Genomic DNA, 19,882 nt, shown 5'->3' on the forward strand with positions numbered 1-19,882 from the left:
AATGAATTAAAAATAAAATATTTGGAGGTGGTCCAAGACTGTCAACCAGGAGAGCACAGACCAGTACTTTTAAAATTCTATTACACTGGTGCCACTTGGATAGGTTTTGGCCATAGACTGGACATAAAAGGTTTATGGACTGTAGTTTAGAAGCTTCAAGTTGAACATTTAGAACCCTCTGGACTGTGGTGTGTGTTGGTTAGCAGTGCTGTCTCACAGCTACAGGGTTTTTGGTTCAAATCCCAGTTGGGGCCTTTCTGTGTGGAATTTGCATGTTCTCTCCATGCATGCTTGGTTTGTGTGTGGCTTCCTCCCACTGTCCAAAAACATGCATGTTAGATTAATTGTGATTCTTAGTTTAACCCAGGAGTCATTGTGAGTGAATGTGATTGTGTGGCCTCATGATGGACTGACACCCTGTTCAGGGTGTACCCCGCCTCTCGCCCAATATCAGCTGGGTTATTCTTAAGCGTCCCCACAACCCTGAATTGGATTAAGATAGAAAATGGATGGAAGTTGAACATTTAGCAGATCACTTTGTTAGGTTTTTGCAGCTGGAAGTGATGTGGATCTAAACAAGAACCTGAGGATACTATGCACACCCACTGGATAACTCGCCCACATTATCAGCAATAACAAGTCTATTTCATACGTGTCAACATACTTTCAGTTTTCATGAGATAAATTAACAAAAGAGACAAAAAATATTTAGTTCGAGCTTTATTCCTTATATTCTGTTTTACTTTTCTGTCCTAAGTGTTAGATTCTGTTGTATTCTTGGTTCTTGTCAGTACCCGTAGATGTCCTCAGTTGTCTTGGTTTTGTCCCCTGGTCTCATTCATACTTGTTTTCTTGTAATCACTCACCTATCATCAACCCTCCTAGTACTTGTGGCTTTCTGGTCATCTCACTCAGTTGCCAGATCATTATGAGTAGTATGTTGCTGATGCTGTAGTTGACATTAGTCCTTATGATTTCCTTGTCGGTCAGTCCTTCATTTATTCTGTTGGGTTTTATTGTAGTTTATTCCTGCCAAAGCAGCACCTTTGGTTTTCTTTTTTTTTTTAAATCAACCACTTACTGTCACCACCTGTCGTTGCATGTCTTCCTCAAGTCTATGTGCTCTTAATACTGTGTATCACAGGGCTCTGAGGTTCATCACTAATTCTACATCTCTCACCCATCACTGTTTACTATACAAACATGTTGGATGGTCCTTCTTGGCAATACGTAAGCTAAGACATTGGCATATTCTTGTTTACCCGTTTCTTACCTCTTGAACTTCCTCCATGTGAAGAATTCAGGCTGTGTAGCCTTCGTTCACAAGACTTTTTATCATTTTCAGTTCTAAGGGTACAAACTGAGATGGGAAACAAAAGGCTTTCATGTATACTGCTCCCTTTTCCTGGAATGAACTGCAAAAAGACTTGAAACTTCATGACTGGGTCCCATTGGAGACTTTTAAAAAATGCTGAATGACTTGGAGGCAGATACATCTGTTTGTAGTTGTTCTGAATGATTTTCAGATTTGAATTTGATACATCAGTCAGTTTGTATGTGTGTTCATATTTCTGTTTGTACATTTTTAACTGCGTGCTGCTGTCCTGGCCAGGACACTCTTGAAGAAGAGATTTTTAATTTCAATGAGGCTTTCCCTGGTTAAATGAAGGTTAGAGCGTCGTGCGTTTGGGTCCTTAACGTCTAGTAAGACCCGAATCCAAACAAAACTCTGGTAAGCGTGTTTTCTGTTGTAAAGTCTTTACTTTAACATGGGAGTCTACAGGGACTGACTTATATTTGAAATTAGTCAAGAAACATCTTGGATTGGGCATCAACTAGTTAGATTTAGGTATTGCTTAGGCTTAGACCTCAAAAGTTATTTACTTACCAAGTCATGCTCTTTCCTAAAGAAAAAACACAATTCGTGTCCATCTGCACAGATGAAAACATTTTAATTTAACTGCTAGTCCGTGATTCAAGATGACCATGGCACAAGAATAAAACATGTCTCTATAACAATTACAGAATGTAATGTGCACTTTATTCTTTTCAGATTTTATTGTGAAACAGATAAAAGCTGTTTTAGACATGACCAATGAATAAAGAAATGCAGTATTTTTTACAGCTTTTACACAAAAGGAATTCAGTTCAGTTGTTTTCATTTGCTGCTCATAAGCTTAAATCAACCCCAAATTGTAAATGGATAATAATTCAAACTAACTATATTAGGTCATGTATACATACATTCATATGAGATTCAATCACATATGCAGGGATATTAGTAGACTTTCAATACCTCTGAAATGATTGTATTTGTTTCTATTTGTTACATACTGTATATCTATTTTGTTTAATTGTTTTTTAATTGTTTCTAAAATTCTATAGTAGAAATTAGTCACTATGTTGTTTTAGTGAAAATGTTTTTTTAACATTAGGCGTTATATGTTACCTTTTATGCTTTCACCAGTAGAATCACAGATTATCAATAGATTTAGCAAAAACATGAACAGCTGCAGAGCTACAGACAAAAGGCATGGAAAACCAGTGTGAGTAGATTTAGATAAAAAAAAAAACCTTTCAGTACTGATGGGTTATGCTAAGATTTAGAATAAATTCCTATTTCATCAGTCTGTCCAACATCTGTATGGGTAGTAATATAAATGCAGCCTTTTAAAAATAAAACATGTGTATATATATACCTTCAGAGTAACATCAGGGAAGAGATTAATTAAACAAGCCATGCCTGAATCTTAATGCTGTCCACTCACAGATGGAGCTGATAGCTGCTCAATACGTGCCAGACTCAATCAGTCAATAATGTCCTCCAGCCTAACCCAGCTAGCCTCTCTGTCGCTGTTTCAGACCCAGCTGCAGCAGCTCCAGGGTTGATTTGTCCTCCAGCGCCTCTGTCATTTGTCTTTAGATTTCCCTTCTATCTGATAGCTCCAGTCTTTGCACATGCCCTTACCCCCTGTCAGTGATTTATACTTGTCCCTGACTGATATAGAAGATACTATAGGACCATACTCCTTTGCACAAAGTCAGCAAGTCTCATTTTCATTAAAAAAAAAAGAAGAAATTAAGCATGTTGCCACTGAAGGTGAAATTACATATGCATTCAAAGACATGACATGTTGTTTAATTATATTGTTTAAAAAATCTGCCCACTGACCAATGTGAGATTGGATTACTCCACTTACCTGATCTACACTTAGCTTTATTTAAAAAGGATTGGATGAGTAATTAATAAGGATTTTATTCTTTGACATGCATTAGAAAAAACGTTATGTCATGTGGAACAATAGATGTCCAGCACATCTCTTTCTCCCTCCTTTGCACTCAGGTTGTTCTTTTGATTTGTCATTTTCTCATTTCGCTCTCAACACCTCCCTCTACAGGCAATTCACATGTTCAGTGAACTGTGAAGGAAACAATTTGCACCCTCATTCTCAGACACATCCACAGCCAGTTTCACATCAAGCGTACATGCATACTGTAAAAACAAAAAGTCATTAGTATGCAGGAAGAGTCAGCTTCACACAAGCTTTGATGTCATTAGCATACATTTAAAAACTGCTTGTCAGGACTGCACTGAGCCCTGTCATGGTTGCCATTGTGCAGGATATTAAGTATTTTTTAAGGGAACAGCTCAGAACAATTTCAACACTGTCAGAGATGGCAAAGTTTTTTATTCTTTTTTTCGTTTGGCTAACATTTTCAACTCAAAATGTTGCTAATGGACCCATCAAATCCAACGAGAATACATTGCCTGAAGAAATCTGCTGACTGCAAGTGTTTTTTTAAGAAGAAAACATACACAAAATGTTTTATTAAATTAACTCCAGTTTTCTAAGAAGTCCCCGCTGTAATGTACAAGCATAAGATCAAATACCTATCTCAGGCCCTTATTGATTATCTGCTTAAAATATCCACAAATGCCTTAAAGGATCAATATGACAACAGTTGGGTGGCCGGTTTGCAGATGAAAGGTTAACTTCTTTATCTGCAGGAACAAAACTGATTTGTCAGTGGCTCAACCTGGACTTCTTCTAAGAGAAGGCCGAAAGAAAGCAGAAATTCCAGAGAAATAAAAACCAATCAACTTTGAAACTAGTTGTTAAAATCTATGATGGATTACACTCTAACCTTATAGCTTTTTCCATGCAAGAAACTATCAAGATAATGAGCTGATTCAGGACATTTTGTAAAATGCTGCAAAGTGGAGGATAAGTGTTTAGGTTAATGACTCATAAAAGTTGCCATCCACAAGAAACATAATGAGAAAGTGAAACATGTTGGAGTTGATAAGGAGGAATCTCAGAATTGTAGTCATAAATTTAAAAATGTCAAATTGGGCTGTGATTAAGAACACATAATATGGGTCACATTTAATCTAAATGCATATAAAGTGAGCTGCATGGTAGTGTGGTGGTTAGCACGGTTAGCACCGCTGCCAGTGGGGAGTTCTCATGTTCTGTCTGTGCATACGTGGGTTTCCTCTGGGTATTCTGGCTTCATCCCACAGTTCAAAAACATGCATGTCATGTAAAGTGGTGACTCTAAACTGACCCTAGGAACTGTGAGTGTGCATGGTTGCATGATTACGCAGACATGAAAAATGAATAAATGTAGCTCATTTCATAGCTTTGGAATACACAGAGCAAGAAAAGATAAAAAAAAAAGATTGCAGCTTTCTCTCATTGTCTGTATGTCTGAAATGGTTTAATGTTTAACACTTGGTACTTTTAAATATATAGGTGCCTCTATGAAAGTACTCAGCTGAGGGAACATAAACTCCAGCTCAGTAGATGGCAGAACGGTGTTGGGCTACTCTGGATCAAAGGATGAGGGGTCAGCACTGCTGGTTCTGTTATTCAAACCTGAAATGGTTAAGGGGACATAATATTTCTTAAATATGTATACTGTACGCCATACAAAAGGCTCCAGAGTGTATGGGAAACATCAAAAGAACTCCAGAACTTATCATATGAGATCATGTTGACACATGTATCAGGTTGTGAGACAAGACACTGAGGTGGCATCCATGTGGGTGTGACCTCATTTTGGCATCCTGGTGAATGAGAGGATGGCCAAATTGGCTGAGGAAGCTACTAAAAAAAACAACACTTTGACCATGATATTACCCTCTCAAAGTCAGAGGGAAAAAAGGGATTGTATGGCATCAATATTTGAATTCACAGACAAAAGGCAGACGTTTTTAAAAATTCAATTCAGAGCAATGCATCCTGGACTGGGCTGCGGTGACAAAAGGCGGAAAACACCTCTTCGAGGACTACAGTTTTGAGGAAAATCTTCAAGATCTCCGAATGTAAATAAAACCAATAGATGGCAGTGTTGCATCTTGATGGAAGCCGGCTGCCGTCAAACCTAAAAGAAGAAGAAGAAGAAGAAGAAGCGGAAGAGACGTGGCACATAAACAGACAGAGGAAGGAGTCAGTTCAGGTTTATGATGAAACTCTGTGGAGCCGCCTTCCATGTGAATTTGAGAAGGCAGCATAAATGACAACATACAATATTGCTTAAACCGAACGGGCCTTCATTAATGTTTGTGTGACAGGTAAGTTAAATATTTCCCTCCGAAACTTCCTCAGCTTCACTAGCAAGCTAGTTTAGCTAGCTAACGTTACCTCAGCTGACAGCTTCCAGTACAACTAGCAGCTAATTGATGTTAGCGTCCATAAACGTTGGAGTTCAGTTGTCAGAAAATGGTGCTGCTTAGTGATATTAAACAATAAGAAACTCATCCAGGAGCCTCGAGATGTTTTTGACATCTTCTCAAATTTTAAAAGCACTTTGATTTGAGAGCGAACAAGTAAAGATATTCAACTAACAAGCTAATAGTAGATAACATTTGTTAACTAGCTATTAATAATATAGAGCAGGATGAAAATGGAAGTCATACTCTGGTTTAATTTAATGGAGGTGTAGGACTTCCCATTCAAAGCTCGTGGCATCAGTAATGTGTGTATTATGACGCCATGTGTGCTTTAGTTCAATGTCAGGTGCAAAAGCTGAAAATGTGACTTGCAAACAATTAATGTCAAAGTTCAGGCTGTGAAATTTTTCAAAACATATTAAGACTGTGTTGACCCTTTTGGAAAATTCAGTCGAGAAACTGTTAATGTAAAAACGAACCACACAGCATTGTTTAATAAGTTTGCTGTGACAGTGTGTTTTCATCCTTATCTAAATTGAATATTTTGTTGTAACCAAATGCTCAATCAGTGATGAGTATAATGATAATAATGATAATTTAACCTATTTGGACTGAATGCAACATATGAAGGTATCTCCCTTTTAAAGGCTGGAAAGTTTCAGAGAGGCTGAAAGTGCTTAGCATCCCTTTGCTAAATCTCATCCCTATTTTCCTTTTCCTTCTGCCATGTAAATAAAGTCAACTAGAGCCTGCAAAACTTTGGAAATAATGCGATCATTTAGAGGTGTTACAATTGTTAATAGAAATACACCATAGTAATTTTTCACTTTTCATAAAGGGTGCACTGATCTGGAGTTTTGTCGGGGCAAAATCTGATCACATAGTGTAGTTGAAGCCTTTGATTTATAATATAACATTATTTAAAATGTACTAAATAACATTGTTTGGTAAGTATTACATTAAGAAATGTAAAGGCATCTATGTCTGACAGCAGCTGAATTATTATTGGTCAACATGTGTATTATTTCACTCTTTTCGACCACAGCAACCTGTTCTTGGTGATTGCAAACAAATTCGAGCTTAAAAAATCTTTTGGTTTAAAGTAAGTCACTTTTTAAGCTTTTTAACTAAGAAAAGACACACCAACTTAACAATAACGTACACTGAGGCGATAAGGCATTTCCTCACTATCTTTTCCATTTTGTTTTGTTTGATTTTGTGTGGACCGGAGTAGTAGTCAAACACAAGAATTTGTTCTCAGGCCACAAGGGAACATCAGCAAAAAAACAACACATAACCGCTGATTTAAACACATTGTACCCAACAGAAATTGTCATTGTTCAGTAATGATATTGAATGCAGTATTTTTTGCACCATGACATTGGATGCAGCATTGTTTGTCACCCTTCATTGTAACTTGCTGCTGCGTCGTTGTCTCTCGTCACCCCTTAAAGGTACCATGTCCCCATGATGCTGGCCAGAGTTGCAGTTGTTTGATTCATGTGGGGAAATTAAGAGCTGTGTGCATATTATCATACATGTTAATATAGCTACAGCTGTTGAGTAATAGCTTGGTAATGCTATCTGTATCCATTTGCTATATGGTTAACAATGCCTGCTTACATGGCTATTTTAGTATTTACTATCCCTTATTTCCCTGTTCGAATAAGGTCATTATTATGCACGACACAGAACACCCTAAGGTTCTACCACTATAATGACTGACAGCCTAAAATGTCATTTAGGCTGTAAAAGCTTGTTAAATTTGAGAGAAAACATTGTGTGTAATGAAATTTGAAGTTGTCATGAAATTAGGAAGAGATGACGTTAGAGGGAGAACATTTCCCTTAGCATGAACGCATTTGCTGCTAAGCTTTTAATGTCACTATTTTTGGTAAACGAGTACAGATTCTTAATTTCTGTGGCTTTATCTCACAGTACATTGGGGGGAATGTTTGTCATTTATAAGTTGAACAGAATTTCTGTACTCAGCCTTAGGCTGGACATCTTGTTGCTTAAGTCCATAACGAACCTACATTGTTTGTGATTAACACAGCGCACGTGGCTATGGGTCTCTGCAAGTGTCCGAAGAGAAAGGTGACCAATTTATTCTGCTTCGAACATCGCGTGAACGTGTGCGAACATTGCCTCGTCTCCAACCACAACAAGGTCAGTCGGGGGAAACGCAGTATCACTTGTGTGTTTGTTTACTCAAATGTTAGAGCATCGCGGTGACATTCTGTGTTTCGACATGCTGCTCTTCAGTGTATCGTGCAGTCTTATCTGCAATGGCTTCAGGACAGCGACTACAACCCCAACTGTACTCTGTGCAATAATCCACTGGCGTCACAAGACACAGTCAGACTGGTCTGCTATGGTAAGGTGGTCAAACCTCTGTGTGCTGTAAAGTCATTGTGAATACATGCTCAGATGTGCTTTGAGATTTCATCAGATTTCCATGAATATAAAACTGATGAAAAATGACATCACTCCTCTGTTTTTTCCTTGCCTAGATGTGTTTCACTGGGCATGTCTGAATAATTTGGCATCTCGGCTGCCGCTCCATACGGCCCCAGCAGGGTACCAGTGTCCCACCTGTCAGGGTCCAGTCTTCCCCCCTTCCAATCTGGCCAGCCCAGTTGCTGATGTGCTGAAAGAGCAGCTGTCATCTGTTAACTGGGCTAGAGCCGGTTTAGGGTTGCCACTGGTAAGAGCCCATTATTGTCAAGTACTTTGTTGAAGTCAAAGAGCAAATTTACAGTATTGTTGACTAAATTAAAAAAAAATAAAAAATGTTATCCATGACAGATTGAAGAGCCTGTTGGCATCCTTGAGGAGACGACGGCTAATGATGTCACTGATTACAGAGACTGGTCCACATTTGATGGTGAGCCTCAATCCTTATATGTAGGCGTGGGCAGCATTATTCAGATGGTTGAATTTGTGATTATTTTGGTTACGATATTGTGCAACATAATCGGATAATCAAATGCCATTTCTTTATTTCCACAGCACAAGAACAGAGCAGCGTATATCCCAGTCACTCTTACAACGCCAGCATCAGCACGCCGGCTGTCTCGCCTCCAACACAGGAAGACCGCGGAGGTCTTCATAAAAACGGGGATCCAAATATCCAGGAGCACACTGTGATCAACTTTACTACTGCCAACACCTGCGACACTATTACAATGCACACAGGTAGAGGCACAGAAAGAGCTTTGTTTCTGCATTTGCATCCTAAAATTGAATTCTTAAAGCAAAATGTATTTTTTTTATTTTTTACACAAATTCAACATTTAACACGACTTTTTCCTTGCTGTTGTTCAGCATCATCACCGAGAAAAATCTACGACACGCGGGACGTTGCTCACGGCTCCGTCACACAGATTGACTTCGATGACGACAAGTACAGACGGCGACCAGCGTTAAGTTGGTTTGCACAAATTTTAAAGTTAGTATCATGATTCTGTGTTGATGGATGGAGTCTTCTCCAATTCATTTATCAATTGGAAATAAAATGACCACAAATCAGATATTTATTTTATCTGTTGATCTTTCCAGGAACCGCACAGGTGGAAAAAGGACAACTCTGTCCTGGAAACAGCGGGTCTTCGTGCTTCTTTTGGTGGGAGTTCTGGGATTCTTTACGTTGATAATCATCATGGCTAAACTTGGACGTGCCTCAGCTGGCTCGGACCCGAATTTAGATCCTCTTCTTAACCCTAACATCCGTGTGGGGAAAAACTGATGGCGAGCAACGAATTCCTCTTTTATCTTGAGTGTTACACGATAAGAGTGTGTAGAGTGGGCTGAAATGGGACTTTCCTGGCAGCCCGGCAGAGGGAGCTGTTTATCCAACTTTAGGAGGCTGGATTCCTTTATTTGCATCAGGCACATGGAGCATGTCAGGGCCCTCTAACGACTGTAAAGAAATAATTCTCACCACATTCAAGAACTTTCCTGTGATCCAAGCAAAGCAACACACAAATGTTAAAGGTGACCAAGGCTTGTGCATAGATTACTTATCAGATTATTGTTTCTTTTTTGGGGGAGGGTCAGTTCCAGCTAACATTTGTCAGTGATAAATTCTTTGTTTGTTTTTTTTCTTTGGTTTGTTTTTCCCCTCAAATTTTCTCTAGAAACAGTGTTGATGTTGAGAGAGCATTACATGCTGGCAGAAATGTCAGAATCTTATTATGATTTACAGCTTAACATCTACACAGTTATCAACTGGTTTCTACTGCTGATGTGGTCTAAGGGGCTCTGTGCAATTATTCATTATAGAAGATGAGGCCCTTTCAGACCTGGAGTCAGACATGACCCTGCACCTAAAACACAACTATAAGTGTCTCTATTACTTCTAAAAACTGAGTGCTTTGCTTTTAGATTTGACACCCATACTGTATGTACATTTTCCAGATGTTTTTGACTGTCCATTAAATGGGAATACTACATAAACCAAGCTATTTAAGCTTCTTAGTCTGTCCATTTTCTTCTGTTCGCAAATAAAAAAAAAAAAAAAGGCTGTGGCCCGGTGTGGACTTTCACAAAGAATTGGTTGTAAACCATTAGAAACACAGAATCTAGCATCACAAATCGAGAAATTTTCATCGTGTCCTCTTGAGGCAGCTTCTGCATGTAAGCTGCATATCGATGCCACCTCAGGCTAGTGGTTTCAAAAGTAAATAAGATCCCACACATCAGATGTACCATTCGGATCACGTTTATGCTTGCTGGTAAGTGACCTTTATGGATGGTTTTCTCAAAACCAACTGCAAGGGCCATGGCGTGTCGGGTCATATTAAAGGTCTCCCATTTATCTAAGAATGTAGATTATGTTTGAATAATTACAATTCAGAACTGTAGATGGAGGTTCACACACATCCACAGGGTTGAAAAGTATATACGACGGGTGGTGTGTAAAGAGCAAGAAAAATGTATTTGGTCGGATACATTTCATAATCTCTTGTCAGGTCCCATTTGTGTAAGGGAAGTGGAGCAATTCCTGCTAACCAAACAAAGGACTAAACAAAAGGTATTTTTTTTAAGAAGAATTTTTTTAGATGTTCCCAATACCATAGAGTAATCGATAGAAAGTAATCATAATGTGTTAATAACACATTTTCCAATCCATGATGTAATCCTCTGATGGAAAGCATAATGGCTAGAAGTTATACCAAGAAGTATTATCTAATGGCCTGTTCTGTTTTTTCGATTCTGCAATGTTCAATACTGTTCTGCGGCCATTATGCACAGTCCTCCCCTCAGAAGTGCATCCAGCTCAGTGCAGTGTCCTCCCACTCATGTCTGGTGGTGGTCGATGAGGTCAATGATATGGCAGAGGTCAGGGATGATGCTGCTGCTTTATGCGTCTAATTGAAGATTTTGTGTTTGGTTATTACACTTGAATTCATTGCCTGTTTTGTTGCTTTCCTCCTTTTATAGCATTGCATGTTGTGACAGAGTTTGGCCTTTAAAACTTCACAGATTAATGAAGTAATAACATAGTTTCATTCCATTGAACAACATTTTGTCTAAGACTCAGCGAGTGACCATAAATTCTGCTATATTTTGATTGTTGAAATCTGATACAAGTGAAGCTTAATTGTTAGAAGGCAGTGAACACAACTAAAGATTACATTTCTCAAAATAAGAAAAGGTATTTCACTGATATCAGAACCTGTTTAACTGCACACAAAAAAATGCCATGGAACAGTTGCAGTATCCCAACATGAAAAGAGTTGCTTTCATTTTCTGCTTTGCACATGCTGTCCTCACACTATTTCAAGTGTAGATAACGGTGTTATAAATATCGACCAACATGCAACGTGTTTTCATGTGAATGCTCGCTGACATTCCCAATTTTCCATTGAGTTTGTCACAGCAGTGTAGGCTCAGCATTGATTGTCAGTGGATTTGAGCCATGGCTACACTGATACAGGAAAAGCTGCTGGCCCTGATCAATTTTATACACGCTGCTAAATTATTATGAGAACGTCACATCTGGCATTTATATACAAGACAAGGCTTAGTTTTGTGTTGTCCAATATAATCTTTTTGACATGCGAAAATGCGAAATGCTTTAGTAAAACATCTCAATCTCATTATTTGTAATTGCTTTTGTCTCTTTATTGAAGTTCAATGCCTTTCTCAGTAACCCTGAGTTATTAGCTTGTCCACTGTACTGACATAATAGGGACATACTTATCAATAATTTGACTTTGTTGTTAGCATGCTGTGAAGTTTTATACATCTGGCAGTCATGGGTGCAGAAAGAATCATTGAAATATTCTGTTGCAGCTGAAGTTTTATGGTTTTATGGCTTCTTGCAGGAATATTTTCATGTTTGTTTAAACAAAACAAACTAGTGTATCCGAGTAAAGATTTTGTGTAAATTTCTGAACACTAAGAAATAACAGAAGGTAGTGAGTGAGATCTGATACCAACCGACAAGCAAGCGAGCCTCCAGTCATTTTGGCTCACTTCAACAGCAGAGTTCACCTCTGACATTTTCCCCCATTACCGATGTGCCTCACTGAAGGTATTCTTGTACAAAAAAGGTTTAAAAAAAAAACAAAAAAACACTTGGAGCCATTGTTTTTTGGCACTTACAGCAGCACAGATCTGAGTTATCCATGTATAATTGTGTGCTCAAGACATCTATGAATAAAAATGAATGACATATTGGAGGGATATAATTGAATCTTCAGAAAATTCTGTGTAACATTGGTATTTTGCAGTTTGATTCATAAAAAGAGCAGATAAACTGCTTTGAAAAGAAATTCTTTGGATTCATTTTGTGTGTAGTTTATGTACACAAAGTTTCTGTTGATCATCTGTTGCATGTGATTAATTGCTGTAAATGTAAACTGACTAAAAATACTAATTCAAAATAGGATTTTTTAAATTGCACACACTGTTAGACAGCACGCCATTCATTAACGTTCAATACAATTCAACGTAGCTGCTTGCCGCAACCAGCCAGTCCCTCTGTCATTGGATGGCAGAGATGTTCATATTGATATGTCAGAGTGCATGTTTCACATGTGCCTCCCAACACAATTATAAGGCGCATCACACAGGAGGAATTGGCATATTTGAATGAACACCACTGCCTTCGTGAGAACGTAAGTAGAAATACTACTAGGTGCATAGACTTGCTGCTCACTCTGAAACTACTTAAACTGTCTTTGAATTAGTTATTTTCCTAGATTACATATTACATTATCTCTATTTAGAACTAAGTTGTATTCTTTTTTCATTCTGTAGTGTGTTTCAGTAATAGCTTGTTAAAGTAAATCAAAGTAGTTTTATGAAGTGGTAATTTACAGGCTACATTATTAATATAATTTTTAATATCATACATTTTCCACAGCATCCTCCAATGTCTTGCTCTAATAGTAGATGAAATGTTATATAAAATTAAGATTTCTTATTTTTGTGAAAATTAAAAGGAAAATTAGACATTGTACTACAAATTTAATTATGGACCAAAGTTTTAAAGAAGGCAGATATTTTTCCAGGGATTGTTATTGAGCCAGTTTCAGAGGACGATTCTACGCTGCAGCATCAGTTGATGGAGAAGCATTTCAGACCTGTGCATCCACGTCAGGACACCAGAGGTGTTAAAGGTCCCAAATCGGAAATGAGCAACCATCAGGAAAAAGAACACAAACATGGAAAGACCACCAGCTCAAAATCTCAACAAGTGAGGCATCATCCCCAAAGTCAAGGCCAACGTCATCACCGTCACCACCACGAGTCAGATGACAACATTCAAGAGTAAGACTGTCACTTTTTTCACTCCGAAGGTTTAATTATTCAATGTAATCAGAGATTACCTTTCAAAAATCAACACGTAAACATTTTGTACACATTTTCTTTTAGGTTTTACAAAGTAAAAATTTAAGCAAATTTAAGTGTAGAGTCCATCTTTCTAAGTGTGATGTGAATCTGACATCCATGTTTTCTTTTTGTAATAGCATCCACTCAGGAGAACACGGCATTGTCACTGATCATCACCCAAACCATCAAAATCAGTGTGACAATGACAAGACTCACCCTCCTCACTCTCACCATTACTTTCACAAGCAAAAGCAACGTCAGGTTTCTTCATCCTCATCATCTTCATCCTCATCATCCTCATCATCTTCATCATCTTCCTCCTCTTCTCGTTCCTCTTCCCCATCTTCTTCCATCTCTTCCTCTTCATCATTTTCTTCCTCTTCAACAACATCTTCCTCCACTTTGAGCCTGTCCACTGAGAACGGCAGCGAGTGTTCTGACAGACCACCTCTTGGAAAGCCTAAGCATTCCCAGTCTTGCACTGAAATTTCTGGGAAAGACAGATATTTTGAAGAGGAAGATGACACAGCCCCTTTGATAAATAAAGGAGGTAAACACAACCCACATGCCAAACAGAAGCGAGAGACTGGCAAGGTCTCTCACCGTGGCCCTGCAAAGGTAGCTTTGAAGAACAAAGGAGCAAAGAAAAGAAACTTGGGGAATGAAGGAAGTTTCCGTAAAGCCAAATCAATGGAAAATCTCCCAGCACCCAAGGACAGAGGAGAGAATGGAAGTGAGGATGAAAATGAACAGGCGAGCAACAGAAGTGAAGTCAGAAAGGATTTGATGAAAGAAAAAGAGAAGTTTTCTGCCTTCCTCAATGAAATCACTCGGCAGGTGCTCAGCCCCATGAGACTCACCACTCTTGGGGTAACAAATGCTCAAAGACCCTGCAGTCCAGGCCAAGTCTCTGCTAGATCCAAGGAGACGGACAGCAGCACAGAGAAACCCAGACAGCAGAGAAGCCGTCCTACAAGTGCAGACTCAGTTAGCTCCGGTAGGCTCTCCCAAACAAGCAAGCATTCCCACTCTTCTCATTCTAAGTCTTCCCACCGTCATGATCACCAATCTGCAAACCCACCCCATCAGATGAATCACAGGTCAAGAAGCTGTCATTCAAGCTCTCAAACTCCTGAGCATCACTCCCACTTACCATCCCATAAGCGCAACCACCACCATCATCACCATGAAGACAACAGCCCAAGGCATCGCCATAACCACAGAGATCACCCCACTGCAAGTCATCACCATAACCACAAACACCACCACAGTCCTGTCAATCAACATGGAGACCACAGCCCCACTTATCACAACAAAGAAAACCACAACACATCACATCACCATCACTATGGAGACAACCAACATGGAGGCCGCTACAGCCCAACTCACCATCATGGTGAGCACCACAGTACAACTCACTTTCATGACCACTGCAGCACTGCTCATGATCATCACCAAGAAGCCCACCATGACCAGACTAATCAGCATGGAGGTAACAGTTCAGTTCACGATCAAGACAACCTTCTAAACTCACGCCCTACCACGCCACGTCACCATGAACACCGCAGTCCAACCAGTGACCTTGAAGACCACCACAAAGATGCTCATCAGCATTACCATGGTGATCACTCAAGTGGACCTCATCGTCTTCATCATGGAGACCACCACAGTCCTGGTCGTCACCATCACCATGGAGACCGGAGCAATGAAGCTCGCCAGCATCATCATGGAGAGCCCCACAGTACTGACCATCACCATCACCATGGACACCACCACAGTCCTGGCCATCACCATCACCATGGAGACCAACACAATGAAGCTCACCAGCATCACCATGGAGACCACCACAGTCCTGGCCATCAACATCATCATAAAGACCAGCACAATGAAGCTCAGCAACATCACTATGGAGACCCCCACAGTCCTGACCTTCACCATCAACATGGTGACCACAACAGTCCTGGCCATCACCATGGAGACCAGCACAATGAAGCTCAGCAGCATCACTATGGAGACCCCCACAGTCCTGACCGTCACCATCAACATGGTGACCACCACAGTCCTGGCCATCACCATGGAGACCAGCACATTGAAGCTCAGCAGCATCCCGTTGGAGACCACCACAGTCCTGACCGTCACCATCACCATGGAGACCATCACAGTCCTGACCGTCATCATCACCATGGAGACCACCACAGTCCTGGTCATCACCATCACCATGGAGACCAACATAATGATGCTCAGCAGCATCACCATGGAGACCATCACAGTCCTGACCGTCATCATCACCATGGAGACCACCACAGTCCTGGTCATCACCATCACCATGGAGACCAACATAATGATGCTCAGCAGCATCACCACAGAGACCACCACAGTCCTGGCCGTCACCATCACCACGGAGACCACCACAGTCCTGGCCGTCACCATCACCCAGGTGACCAGAGCAATGAAGCTCACCAGCATCACCGTGGAGACCACCAGAGTCATGGCCGTCAACATGTCCAGGGAGACCAGCACAATGAAGATCATCACCATCACCATGGAGGCCACCATAGCAAAGCTCAACAGCATCTTCATGGAGATTACTACAGCACAAGTCATTATCAGGGACATCCCCCTGAATCTCAACCACATCTCAACGACAGCAAAAGCAACGATCTCGAGCTAGATGGCATCGATGATAACCTCCCTCACTTAAAGGGGAATTCTGCTGGAAGTCCACTTTCACAGAGAAAGCCAGAGTGTCTTGTCAGCAAGCCAGATTCTCCCAGGAACACGAACACCCTGTCCACTGACGATGAGGAGCAGACAAGTTTCACTGGCCCATCAATACAAAAAGTATGGCATCACTTTTAAGCCTAAACTAATGCATGAAATATACCATTACAGCAGGTTCAGAAAGAAAAAGTTGGTAGGGCTGTAGCTGTTGGAATTTTATGAGCTTCATTAACATGTTATGTGATGATGTTCCTCTCATTTGCTTTTGTATTGATTTTGGTATTGATATTCGTCATGGTGGAAAATAGATTATTCATTACAGAACAATAGATTAGTTATGATGCACAAACTAATGTTTATCGATCTGTCATCACAAACTGATGTTTTTGCTCTTCTTTTTCTACCCAAGCATCTTTATTTGTTTCTTTGTTTTTTTTTTAATACAGGGAAAAACAGATGAACTGGGTAGAATCCTGTAAGTGTGATGCTATTCTTTTTGGGTTTAATAACTGTAAAAGTAATGGTTAAAGTGACAGTCATGCCCTTTATAGTGTGCATAGATGTGTCTAAATAAACCATCAAAACTTCTGAGACAAAAAAATTTAAAGAATGTCTTATTAAATTAATTGATCACCTTTTTATAAATCTGTGTTGATAGGATGCTACAAAACCAAAATGAAGGACTTCACCAGAGTTTGTTGCAGACAGCCGTGAGGATGGAGTGTTTGGGCGAGGAATTCCTCAGCAGTCAAAAGCTGCTTGAATCTGAACTTCAGAGGACGCGCATTGAGCTCAGCAACCTCACAGAGAGGTTTAAAAGGTCTGGAATGTAAATTATAATCTTTTATGGCTCTGTTATTTAATCTTAAATAATCTGACATTAAAATATGGAATATACAATATCTCTGCTGAGTAACTTCTCACTGTTTGTCTCTTTCTTATTTTAGACTCCATGATAACTGCTCCTCCACACAACAGACTAATAATCTCCTAGAGCAAAAGCTTCAGTCTGTGGTGAGATAGCAATCCTTGATACACTATGTGTCTTGTGCAAAACATTAGTTTTTTAAATCATCAGATTCATTAAGTCTTTTCGGGAGTTTCTGTATTCTGTGTAATATTGAGGTCCTCTACTAATTGAAGAGCTGTGATGATTACTCTGCTTCCTGTCCTTTCTCAGGCTCATAACATGGAAGAGGAACGTGAGAGGTTGAATCGACGTATTTCACATCTGACAGAGAAGCTCACTGATGCGAAATGTGGAAACAGCATGGCAGCATTAAATGTGAGATATTTCCCTTTCTCTTTAAATTCTAGTCAGGAAAAAGGCCAAAAAGAATCATTACAATGACTGAAGCTATTCATGATTTCTGTTTCCCACAATGGCAAGAGTAGCAAGAAATTAAAATTTAACATTGAGAAAGATCTCTAATTTTTTAAACTCTCATTCATTATTTTCATCATATATGATTATTTACTTACTGTAGTTAACATCAGGTCTACTGAAAACCAGCTTTCATTCTCAGTCAGTTAATGCTGTTTCTCAGACTGTTACCTCCATCACATCCCCTCCACCTCAGTTCATGGACAGCCATGAATATGGAAAAGACAAAGCTGTGCAGGAGCCACCTTTGGGGTCGGTTCCAGAGGAGGAGGAATCTGACTGGTCAGAGATTGGAGAAGAGACCCCTCGGCTTATACTGATGGGATCGAACAGGGCATGGAGACACCAGGAGGCAGACATGGACAAAGACAGTGAGTCAGGAGGTGAGGACATTGTAAGACAACCCTCTCCACGCCCACTGCAAATACCTCAGCTCCAGTTTACCATCCACAATGACTTTTTCCCACCTCCCAACACTAATTCTTGCCCGTCTGGTTTCAAGAATTTGTCTGACGTCATACCAGATGAGGAATGTTACAGGATGGCCACAAGCCAAAACTTTCAGTCTGCCATCCTGATCAGGTCAGCCAGCCTCGAAGAAATCCCTCTAGCACGCCATCACATGCTGGAGATGAGAGGCACAGAGGCCATGATGAACCTCCACCATTCAGGGGACGAAGTTATTGAGGATTTACATAATGAGATCATTCATCACTGGAGAATAAGCAATGACAGGGACAGGGGACCAGAGGCAGATGGCAGCCTGGCGAGACTGCACTCAGCTGAGCGAATGCTCAACCAGTTGATTTGTGAGCCACCTTTCAGTGAGCAAAGAGAACCAGGCAGGGCTGAGGTGCAAGGCTGGGCAAGAGGGATTCCAGATGAGGTTCTGAAAGGGGAGCGCACACAGCTGTGACTGTAAAAGTTTTGTTCACAGTCTGAAATCTAATTTACTTTATATACTGCACATTTATCACAAACTACAAGTATTACTGGATTTACTTTGGTAATCTGATACTAGGCAACACTATAGTTGTCACATAGCTCAGTGGGCTCCTCATAGTTAGACCAAATAAAAGTGATTAACGGAGCTGAGAGTAACTGAAGGTAGACAAATGAAACATTATGTATATTGAAACATCTTTCACAATGTAAAACAGATAATTAAGTTGTAAAGGTAAAGATATAAGTAACTATAGATAATTTCCTGTTTATTGATCTCTGCAAGACATAAAAATGTAGTCAACATACTGTGTTTGCTTTGTCGTAAGATACATCATGTATTCAAGTAGTGTACATTTTGCATGAGTAGACTCTTTTATGTTTATGCCTGAGACTGTATGTGTTAACCACTGTGTAAATAGTCATCCATACAGACATTATGTACCAAAAAAAGTATTCATAGTAGGCATATTCTATACAAGACACATTATAAACATATAAACACATTACTAACAATTACAAATGCACTTATTCTACTTATATTAGGTTATACAGACCTATGTCTTCTTCCTCTGGTTACAGCAACTAACCTGTTAATAAAAGTGCTTACAGATGAGTGAGTCCATGTAACTGTGTCTCTGTTGCATCTAATAAAGCAATCGTAAAAACAATTTCAGTTGTATGTGTTTTATTTCTTATCAGCTTGTCTTTTGGAGATACAGAAAATAAAGGTGGATGTGACTACAAGTGGTTCTGTAAGGTCCAAGAAGACATATTCACCAGAGATGCTATCACAGAATTGGATATGCTGTAATTCTATGGTGAACTAAATATAAGCTTTTTCATACAACCACTTCTTCAGCAGAGTGGAAGGAACTGAAATGATGAGAAGTGATTTTTCTAGCTACAGGACTATAAGATATCAAATTTAAGGGCAGTGGTACAATGGGAATGAACCATTCTGATATGCATGTGCTCTGTTGAACTGGACAATAGATAAGAACAATTATCTACACCACAGAATAGTATTTTTAAAAACAGCTATGCAATGAACTGTCTCCACTTCATACTGACATGACATGTTTTACAGACATTCATGATGCCCTGAGGTTGGATCTTAATGATGATGTTGATGATGGGGGTCACATTTGGAAGCAAGATTTAAATTTTTGATTTAGAAAAGACATTCAAGTCTCTGTTAGGATAAATTGTATCAACTCTCATAATTATCACATATCATATTTATTTAATGATTTTCCCATCATTTCCATGTGTCCAAGGGCTTTTTCTGCAAATATGTATGCTGTGTGATT

General features: G+C 39.6%; 1 protein-coding gene across 1 annotated transcript; it reads left to right on the forward strand.

The window, feature by feature from the left end:
* The first annotated feature begins 5,403 nt into the window (after positions 1–5,403).
* Positions 5,404–10,140, forward strand: zfpl1 (zinc finger protein-like 1). Its single transcript, XM_072374963.1, has 8 exons — positions 5,404–5,578; positions 7,734–7,846; positions 7,943–8,054; positions 8,191–8,384; positions 8,486–8,564; positions 8,690–8,875; positions 9,005–9,128; positions 9,239–10,140. Exons 2-8 carry the CDS (start codon positions 7,745–7,747, stop codon positions 9,423–9,425), a joined length of 984 nt encoding a protein of 327 aa, XP_072231064.1. The 5' UTR covers positions 5,404–5,578; positions 7,734–7,744; the 3' UTR covers positions 9,426–10,140.
* The last annotated feature ends 9,742 nt before the right edge of the window (positions 10,141–19,882 follow it).

The sequence above is a fragment of the Leuresthes tenuis genome, unplaced genomic scaffold (genome assembly GCF_036924035.1).
Source record: "Leuresthes tenuis unplaced genomic scaffold, fLeuTen1.0.hap1 SCAF_21, whole genome shotgun sequence".
NCBI lineage: Eukaryota > Metazoa > Chordata > Actinopteri > Atheriniformes > Atherinopsidae > Leuresthes > Leuresthes tenuis.